Source organism: Gastrolobium bilobum, unplaced genomic scaffold (genome assembly GCF_033153095.1).
Source record: "Gastrolobium bilobum isolate Gb01-03AN ecotype WA unplaced genomic scaffold, APGP_CSIRO_Gbil_v1 utg44336, whole genome shotgun sequence".
Taxonomy (NCBI): domain Eukaryota; kingdom Viridiplantae; phylum Streptophyta; class Magnoliopsida; order Fabales; family Fabaceae; genus Gastrolobium; species Gastrolobium bilobum.
In genome coordinates, this window is record NW_026896514.1 from 207,011 (window position 1) to 216,939 (window position 9,929).

Sequence of the window (9,929 nt, forward strand, 5' to 3'; positions counted from 1 at the left end):
TTATAGGAATTAACATTAGCAATTTTAAAATCACATCGTTTTAGAATTTAAAAATAATTTTAGAATATTTTAATAAAATTTATGATATAAGAGCAAAATAAAATTTTCAAAATATCCTTATTTTTTTTCCTAAATCCAAAAGCAAATTAGCAAAACTTTTCTTAATTGTTCTTTATTATTTGTTATATTTTTATTCTAATTGTTTTTTTTATATATATAAAGTATAAACCACTACATAATAAATAAATAAAAAATTTATTACAATCTGAGCAGATTCAACAGTTCAAAATCAACAACAATAAATACCTTACATCCCCACATCTCCTAAGCAAAAACAAAAGAAGCCAAAGATTCAATTAACCAAAAATACTGGAGACACAGCACGTACGGTGACAAGATGAAGACGCTGATTTTCAAGTTTCTTCACATCGTTTTGCTGCTGATATTCTGTGGCAGATACACCATAGCAGAAAAGAAAGCACAGCAAGCTAAAAATACATACATAATTCACATGGACAAATCCACCATGCCATCAAGTTTCAACGATCACCTCCACTGGTATGACTCATCACTAAAATCAGCATCAGAATCGGCAGAGATTCTCTACACTTACAAACACGTAGCTCATGGATTCTCCACAAGGCTAACCATCCAAGAAGCAGACACACTTGCAAAACAACCAGGAATTCTCTCTGTTATCCCTGAAGTTAAATACGAGCTTCACACAACTCGAACACCAGAGTTTCTCGGGTTGGAAAAAGCTAGCACTCTTTTACCTGCATCAGAGCAACAGAGCCAGGTGATTATAGGTATACTCGACACTGGTATATGGCCTGAGCTAAAAAGCTTGGATGACACAGGACTTGGACCAGTTCCTAGTTTCTGGAAAGGTGAGTGTGAAACTGGGAACAACATGAATTCATCAAACTGTAACAGGAAACTTGTTGGTGCAAGGTTTTTCTCCAAAGGCTATGAAGCTGCTCTTGGACCAATTGATGTTAACACAGAATCAAAATCAGCAAGGGATGATGATGGCCATGGAAGTCACACTTTAACTACTACAGCAGGTTCTGCAGTCACAGAAGCTAGCCTCTTTGGTTTAGCTTCTGGGACAGCAAGAGGAATGGCTACACAAGCACGTGTTGCAGCTTACAAAGTGTGTTGGCTCGGTGGATGCTTCACCTCTGACATAGCTGCTGGAATTGACAAAGCCATAGAAGATGGTGTCAATATCTTATCCATGTCAATTGGTGGAAGTTTAATGGAATATTACAGAGATATCATTGCTATTGGAGCTTTCACAGCTACATCTCATGGAATTCTAGTATCAACTTCAGCTGGGAATGGTGGACCTAGTCAAGCAAGCCTGTCCAACGTAGCACCATGGATAACCACAGTGGGAGCTGGAACTATAGACCGTAATTTCCCTGCTTATATAAGCCTTGGAAGTGGGAAGACATACACTGGAGCGTCACTTTACAGTGGCAAAACCTTGTTTGATTCTCCACTTGTATATGCTGGAAACGTAAGCAACTCTTCCGTGGGGTATCTTTGCTTAGAGGATAGTCTGATTCCATCACAAGTTTCAGGCAAAATCGTGATATGCGAAAGAGGTGGAAACCCCAGAGTGGAAAAGGGTCTCGTGGTTAAGAAAGCTGGAGGCATTGGAATGATTCTAGCAAACAATGAAGTGTATGGAGAAGAGTTAGTTGCTGACCCTCATCTCCTACCAGCAGCATCTTTGGGACAAAAATCAAGCGAAGCTTTAAAAAACTACGTTTTCTCTTCTCAAAATCCCAGAGCTAAAATTGCTTTCGGAGGGACAAAGTTAGAGGTTCAACCTTCGCCAGTGGTAGCAGGTTTCAGCTCAAGAGGACCAAATTTTCTTACACCAAAGATTCTCAAACCAGACATAATAGCTCCTGGGGTTAACATTCTAGCCGGTTGGACCGGGGCAATTGGACCAACCGGTTTAACCGTTGACACAAGGCATGTGAAATTCAACATCATTTCAGGTACATCCATGTCATGTCCCCATGTAAGCGGTTTGGCTGCAATACTTAAGGGTGCTCACCCTCAATGGAGCCCTGCTGCTATAAGATCTTCCCTCATGACAACAGCATACACGTCTTACAAAAATGGACAAACCATTCAAGATGTTGCCACGGGTCAACCTGCTACACCGTTCGATTTTGGTGCTGGACACGTGGATCCAGTTGCTGCCCTTGACCCTGGTCTTGTCTATGATGCCAACGTTGATGACTACCTCGGATTCTTCTGTGCCTTGAACTACACTTCACTTGAAATCAAACTTGCCGCGAGGAGAGAGTTCACATGTGACTCGAGGAAGAAGTACAGAGTGGAAGATTTCAATTACCCGTCTTTTGCTGTTCCTTTGGAAACAGCTTCAGGTGTAGGAGGTGGTTCTGACGCGCCCAACACTATCAAGTATACGAGGGTTCTAACTAATGTGGGAACTCCAGCAACGTATAAAGCTTCAGTGTCATCACAGTCTACCTCAGTGAAGATTATGGTTGAACCAGAAATACTTAGTTTCACGGAACTGTATGAGAAGAAGAGCTATACGGTGTCGTTTACTCATACTTCAATGCCTTCTGGAACAAACAGCTTTGCTTATCTGGAATGGACGGATGGAGAGCATAAGGTTCGGAGTCCAATTGCATTCAGCTGGACATGATTATGATATGTTGTTATTGATGGGTTGGGCTTACTCAAAATACCAAACACGGCCTTGTGAAAGGGCTCACATCAGGATCACTTTTAATGCTCTGTTTATGGGCCCTGCAATAGGACTAACAGAGCTTGTTATTATTATGTATCGCTTTGTTGTTGTTGTTTCTTTTTTTTTTAAAGCTCTTTTTGGGTCCTTAAAAAAAAAATACAGACCTCACTTTCATCTTTTAAAAAAAAAGTTAACTTTTTTTTTTGTAAGGGACGAAAGTGAGGTTCGTATTTTTTATTAAGGACCCAAAAAAACTTTACTCTTATTTTATTTTACTTTTGAGAAAATGCTTTGTTGCTTTTTTTGTTAGGTTAAAGTTCGGGGGAACACTTGGTAAAGAATAATAATTGTAAATAATAAAAACAAAATAATCACACGTATTGTGTAATAATGTCTTTGAATTGTTGATTGAATCTTTAGGAATGATCCTCTCATGTTAAAATTTTGTATAATTTGATCATGTAAAATTTTTATGTCTATCTCTCTCTTCATTAATTTATTAATCTATAAATAAATATCAATAATTTGAGAATTTTGCCTTGTTGATAAGCACAAGTGAACAAGGTTCTTGAATCGCAATAAATATCGTATATGTTCGGCCGATTTTTTATGTCGTGAATCGTATCGGATCATAAGATATAGAAATATAATAAAAAATAATTTAAAAATATATAATATAATTAATATCATATAAATCAAAATTCCAAAAATGATCAACAAGAAAAATACATGAGTAATTAAAGTACAAACCAGTTATTCTCTTACTTATCAATCATTGAAAGTTGAAACTAATATTATCACACTATCACTATCAGCATCTATCAGTGACATAACTAATCCATAATCCTTTTTCAAAAAGGATCCTTTTAGATTTTTTTAATTTAAATCGCAAATCAAATTTTTATTTCCTTTTTTATATTAAAAATTACAAATTTTGATTTAATTTTTGTATCGTATTATGCACATATCGTATCGAATCACATTGTATCGTATGATGCATATATCGTATCGTTGGATACAAATCCCTTTCGGATACACCCCACGATATGTATCGTTGGGCTTGTGAATCGTATCGTATCATATGAACCGTATCGTATATAGTAAGATACTAATAACTATGCAAATGAAGACTAACAAATTAATTTACTTAAATAAATATAAGACTAACAAATCAGCTTATTTAAATAAATATATAATAATCAATTGATGAATGTTATATTTACAACCTATTTTCGCTTACAATCTCTTACAACCAATTTTTAATTGTTGATTTTCACCGATCTAACGGTTATAATTTATTAAATCATATTTATTAATTAATTAATAAATGTGATTCAATAAATTATAACCGTTTAAATTGACAAAAATCAACGATTAAAATTTGATTGTAAGAAGTTATACGAGAAAAAAAAAAATTAAATATAAGCTCTCACTAATCATTATTGTATATAATTAGTAATAAAATGAATTGTGATGCTAAATTGTTCAAATCACAAATGGCAAATTGCAGAGGTAGTTGGCAATGGCATTGTCCCGCTGGTTATGAGAATGACAACCTTAAGAATTATTAATCCATATAATTTTTTGTTTGTTTGTAAATTTAATCCATATAATTTATACTGTATATTAATGTATGTTATATTATAGAAAATAAAATTATTTTTTATATATACATAAAAATATGTGAGACTCATTTATTTTTATTTTTTTCTTCTATTCACATGATCACATAAGAGAGCTCACATATTTTTATACATACGTAAAAGATAATTTTATCTTACATAAAAAATTATTAAATCCTTTATACTGATACAAAATATTTCTTATATAATAAACAACATGACTGTGTTATTTTTAAATATTATATATTAAAAAATAAAAATTACATACTATGTGGTATTTCTTGAACCCCTGATTAGAATCAAATACGAGAACAGATAATCTGGTCAATTTCATCAACTACTCAAAACGGAACATTCCACAGCCCACTTTGATGTTCCGTAGCAATAGAAAGTTAAAGAGGATGAGGCAGAACTTTGTTGACCACCAACATTGGCAGCACTGCAATATTACGCGTTCGGCTCCATTTCCTTATCCACATATGACCGTATTTTCCCTTACCCGTGAGAAAATCTCGTTGACTGCACTTCCCAAAAACAATTTTGGTGGAAAAACAAATAATAAACAAAGGTCACCAAGAACTACCTTTGTCCTATTTACATTTCGAACCCGCATCCTTCTCGTCCAACTAACTAATCAGAACTCTTCTCACGGATCCATCAATTTTTTTTTTTCTCTGGTATTTAATTGACGACCCACAATCCATTTTTATTGATTGGTGACTGCAACAGAGATTTCCTCAGTTAGGGTTTATTATCGGGTTCATCGTTGTTCTCAACTTTTTTTTTTCTTCATATTTTGACCATTATTCGAATTTTGAATCGACCCATATTAATTCATGGCGTCGAGTTTCGACCGGTGGAAAAAAGATCCTTTCTTTAACGCTGCCGAAGAAGTTCAGGAATCTGCAGACAGGTACCCATTTACATATTTTTTATCAGTTTCGTTCCGTTTTTGGATATGAAATGTAGGGATAGAAGTGGAACTTTTGTATTTTGTGTCCCTTGAATATTGAATTTGTGTGCACAATCTTACTGTCTGTACTGCTCAAAATTTCTTATTGATTTGTTGTCATTGTTTTTTCAAGGATGGAATCTACGTATAGGACATGGATACATGCAACCAAAGATACGTCCAACATGTGGAACTCTGATGAACTTCGCAGAGATCTACATACTGCCCTTGGCACAGCTAAATGGCAGGTAATTCCTACTCCTGATAAATATGCTAAATAGCTAGTTGATTTAACATATTTTATCATCATAATGGTTGCATCTTTGGTGGGCAATGCAGTTAGAGGAATTTGAACGTGCAGTCAGATCAACTTATAGCAAAAGCTCAAGTGAGGAAGCAAGAAATAGGCACCAAGATTTTATAACTGCCATGGATAGCAAGATAAAGAAAATTGAGCATTTGTTAAATGAATCAATCCTTCCAGATGGCAAGGAATCTCTGCCTTGGGTGCGTCTGGACGAAGGAGAACAAAATGAGCTTGCTTTGTTTCTTTCAGGAAAGCCGGCAGCTGAAAGCCACAATCCCCCTTGGCCTATCACAAGGGACAGTGGGAATCCACAATTAAGTGATAAGGATTCAGTCAGTAATTGTTTACATAATTTTCATGTTTCATCTGGGTGGGGTGAAGCAAAGGAGGAGATATCACATGGGCATCGTAGGGCAGCTAGTGCTAGCGCTGATATTGGTTCTTGGAAAATTTTGGTTTCTGATGACCCACAGCAATGGAGTTCTTCTAGTGGTTCTTCTGGTCTAATGCATAAGGTACCCAGTTTATCAGGATTTCTTGGTTCCATGAAATCCGTCTCTAAGTTGAAGTGGCCTAGGAATGGTTACAGAAAGCTTAAAGCAGTGGATCATCATAAAGAAACTGATAGTTCACTGCTTCCAACAGCTGACACGAATAGGGTGTGTTCTTAATCTGCTTTTGTTGTTTCTCTCATAATGCAGACTTGCTTGAGTGATTCTTATTGCATTTATTGAATTACTAATAATGTAATTTTTTTTGCTTTTATTGAAAAAAGGGAAACAATGCATGCTTTGAAAGAAGTAAGAGTAGCCTTGATAGTTGTGATGAATGCTATGACAAGCAACTCTATGGATGGTATGGTGCTATTCAGAGACAGCTTCAAAGATCTCAATACCAAATGCAATACAGTCAGCCTGTTCGAATAACTGTTTGGATTGTTTTTCTCCTCTGTTTGATTGGTAAGCTGTTGGTATGAGTGTATATGCGTACTGTATTCCTACATACATGTATGTACTTGCATGCTTTGCAATTTCTTATGAGCAACTTCTTACAACTTTGGAATTTGAGGAATTTTACCTTGTTACTCTATTTTATTATTATTGTTATTTCAATCATTGATAGGACCCAGAAGGATAGTTATAGAATTAGTTAGATAGTTAGGCAATTGGAAGTTGTTAGGGGCAGGGGCAGGGGCATAGCTTAAATAGGAGGAAAGGTGGAAGAGGAGGGATTCAGATAGGTGTGTATTGGAAAAAGAGCAGTTTTTCAGTTGTAAAAGACTTCTTTGTTGAAATGGAAAACTTTGGAAGGAGTTCTGTCTCCTTTATTATGTGGAGATTCAGTTATCAATAAACAGTCTATGTTCATTCTTTCTCTCTTCCATGCTATCTCATTATTGCCACGAGCGGTTTTTATATTGCTAAGCTTCCTTGAATTTGTTTAGAATACTAATAATATTGAAGAAATTTTTGAATGCTATATTTGAGATAATTTTTGAATAAATTATTAACTTTATTAAGTGGAACCACAGTTTGAGAACTTCCGTGACCACAGGTTAACAATATAAGTTTAAGAAGATGATAATAACATGCTTTCCTCTAGCATTAGTTTAGTTACTTGATCACTAAAATTATTAACTTTTGGCCATGGAACGGTCAGATATTTCCATGGACCACTTCCCCAGTATGAAGTATGGTTGACTTTCTCTCCATGTTAAAACTTCAGGGATGTTTAGGACTTCAAAACTGATGTAGAAAATTCCAATGGATCGTTGACAAAATGGATTGAACCCGACGGGTCAACCGATCCAAACGGGACGGGTTGAGTCGTGTATGCAGGGTGAGTTAAAACGGGCGGGGCGGGGCAGGGCAATCCTCATATATTTTATTTTTTTGAAAAAAAATATGTTAAATGTTAGATTATGGATTATTGGTTTTTGTGAATGGCTATTATACGAATACTGGCAATAGGTTATTATTTGCTAATTTATTATTCCTTTTTGTTCCATAGACAGAGCTTTCTCACGTGCTTGAAGTATTCCTTGTTTTGTTTAAAAAAATATAATATATATATTGTGATTTACACAGTTACACTTGTATCTCTGCAGTTTTAATTGCATTTTGCGCAAAGCAGAAGGATGGTTTAGATACACGATCTATCAGTTTGTAGCTGACGGCAGCACGAGGGATAGAAAAGCTTTTGATACAAGTTCATATAACCTACGTTGTCTCTTAAGCAAGAGAGATAGGCTAGGTTTCCTGATTCTAGCTTAAGCTATGGATTGCTATTTAGAGTCTACATAGCACTTGCTCATTTTTCGTTTTTTGCTATTTAATCTCTTTTGCCCCTTCCAAATTCAAGTTGTTTATGAAGAGTTCTCTGTTGTACTGTATAGTAAGACAGAGATGAGTAGATGACATTGGGGATTGGCCTCTTGCATGTTGCCATGTATCATATATGTAATGTTGATGCTAGAGCTGTATTTTGTCCCATAGCATGTACAAATTCAAGGTGACGCTTCTTTATTCTTTACTCACTTTAATTGGAAATACATGACTCACTCCACTCAAATTTAAAAAAAAAAAAAAAAACACTGCATATACCCCGACAATTCAGTTACAGATATACAAACTCATCTTCCAACTACAGCAGAAATGGAAACGGCTGCATTATTATAAAACATACAACTTAAACGCAGGCACATAAAATAGCTCTTCTTCTCGTTTTTTATTTATTTCCAAAATCTGAAAAGAAAGCAGTCAAAGTACAAGAAGAGCAACTCAAGGCACAATCTTGTAAGCCTTGGTTTTATGTACCCAACTTTGAAAGGAATTCTTGGAGTTCCTAAATCCCAAAAAGCCATGCTCTTTAGCCTTGTTCATGCTATCCAACGCGGCCTCCACTCCCAAAATAAGATCCGCAAACCACCAGTCACCAACATCTTCAAGCTTGGTGTGCTGAAGCTGATTCTCCCTCACAATCTCCTCCCACACGTGGCCCTTATCCTTCGTCAACTCCGACAACCTCAAATTCGAACCCTCCTCGAAACCATATTCATCAATCCCAAACTGTTCCGCCAACACCTTCCACAAATGCTTCCACTTGAAAACATCCCCGTTGCTGCAATTAAAAGCTTCATTCTTTGCATTAGGCTCCACCGCACCCCAAATGTGCTGTTCCGCAATCAAATCAGCACCCGAAGCCGTATAGCAACACTCCCAGGCAGCTTTAGTACCAGGAAACCTCAAGGGAACATCCTCATGCTTGCAAACAGCAGCGTAAACACAAAGCGTACCAATGATGTTCATCAAGCTGTAAGGTGAAAAACCAAAGATGACTTGTGGTCGGTTAACGAACTACGTCAACCCCTCCTTATTGTTAATTTCTTCGAACAATATATCCTCTTGGGTGTAGTAGAAGTTTGGAGCATCAAAACGTGGCAAGTCCTCCGTGAAGGGTGGCTCGTGGGCTTTGATCTTTCCCAACAGCTCAAACGGTCTCAGGTAATGTCTGCCGCCTGTCTGAAGTGACACGTGGCGGAGATTCGGAGCTTGTGGGATGACGGCGCGTAGGACGTTCCTTAACATGGCACCATTCACCTCGCAGTTCTCGGCCTCGGTGGGTCTGCTGGTCCAGGACACGTAGAAGATGTGGGTAACGTCGGTTAATGGTGAGAGCTTTGATTCGGCGTCGTTTTGATCCGAAATATCGCACTGGATGTAGTGGACGGGGTGATCGGCGTTCCAGCTTGGTCGTGGTCGGCGAGCGACGCCGTAAACCTTCCATGGACCACCTGGTGTGTCGTGGAGAGGTAGAATCTCGGCTAGGCTGTTGCCCACTATGCCCGTCACGCCTATAACCAATGCAACATTCTGGAAGCTCTGTGGTGCTTCCTCGAGTTTCTTCTCCTGCATAGGCACAAGAAAAAAATGAGAAAGGCAGAACAAAAACCACCTAAAAAAGAAGGAAAAGGATCATTGAAATTGTACTAAAAAAAAAAAAAAGGTAATTAAAAAAGATAGAGCAAAGGCAAATTGGGATGGGACTTGCCTTGCCGGGGCCAGTTGCTCTCTCCCACCACCAGCTCATTTTTCAGTGCTTAAGTGTATGATAATATGTTTGATATTGCAATTAACAAAAAAGCAACGCTGAGTATATTGGAATGGTTTGATTTTGTACTAGGATGTTTGCTTCTTTAATGTGTGTGTGTGTGTGTGTGGGTGAGGAGAGAAGATCACAGACGTTCTTTCAATCGTTTACACCGACGACGGGAGCAATGACATCCTTCCCATGGACTTATGACTT

General features: G+C 37.1%; 2 protein-coding genes and 1 pseudogene across 3 annotated transcripts; 2 read left to right on the forward strand and 1 right to left on the reverse strand.

Moving 5' to 3' along the window:
* Positions 1-276: 276 nt before the first annotated feature.
* Positions 277-3,168, forward strand: LOC133300190 (subtilisin-like protease SBT1.7). Its single transcript, XM_061499699.1, has one exon. It carries the CDS (start codon positions 398-400, stop codon positions 2,696-2,698), a length of 2,301 nt encoding a protein of 766 aa, XP_061355683.1. The 5' UTR covers positions 277-397; the 3' UTR covers positions 2,699-3,168.
* Positions 3,169-4,752: 1,584 nt separating this feature from the next.
* Positions 4,753-8,140, forward strand: LOC133300184 (uncharacterized). 2 transcript variants are annotated; one of them, XR_009750027.1, is made up of 6 exons: positions 4,753-5,278; positions 5,451-5,565; positions 5,657-6,283; positions 6,400-6,583; positions 7,350-7,463; positions 7,732-8,140. XR_009750027.1 is itself a non-coding variant. In XM_061499695.1 (5 exons), the coding sequence occupies exons 1-5, from the start codon at positions 5,202-5,204 to the stop codon at positions 7,791-7,793; spliced, it is 1,065 nt and encodes a 354-aa protein (XP_061355679.1). In that variant the 5' UTR covers positions 4,753-5,201; the 3' UTR covers positions 7,794-8,138. The 2 variants fall into 2 exon arrangements, 1 of the variants encoding a protein (XP_061355679.1); XM_061499695.1 differs by lacking the exon at positions 7,350-7,463 and having other exon boundaries at positions 7,732-8,138.
* Positions 8,141-8,293: 153 nt separating this feature from the next.
* Positions 8,294-9,713, reverse strand: LOC133300188 (3-oxo-Delta(4,5)-steroid 5-beta-reductase-like; annotated as a pseudogene).
* Positions 9,714-9,929: the final 216 nt, after the last annotated feature.

Excerpts from the sequence above, each read along its gene's own strand:
- LOC133300190 (XM_061499699.1), top strand. The coding sequence starts at position 398 with ATGAAGACGCTGATTTTCAAGTTTCTTCACATCGTTTTGCTGCTGATA.
- LOC133300184 (XM_061499695.1), top strand. The coding sequence starts at position 5,202 with ATGGCGTCGAGTTTCGACCGGTGGAAAAAAGATCCTTTCTTTAACGCT. Across the intron at positions 6,284-6,399 it reads CAACAGCTGACACGAATAGG|GGAAACAATGCATGCTTTGA; the intron begins GTGTGTTCTTAA and ends TATTGAAAAAAG. Across the intron at positions 6,584-7,731 it reads TTTTCTCCTCTGTTTGATTG|TTTTAATTGCATTTTGCGCA; the intron begins GTAAGCTGTTGG and ends GTATCTCTGCAG.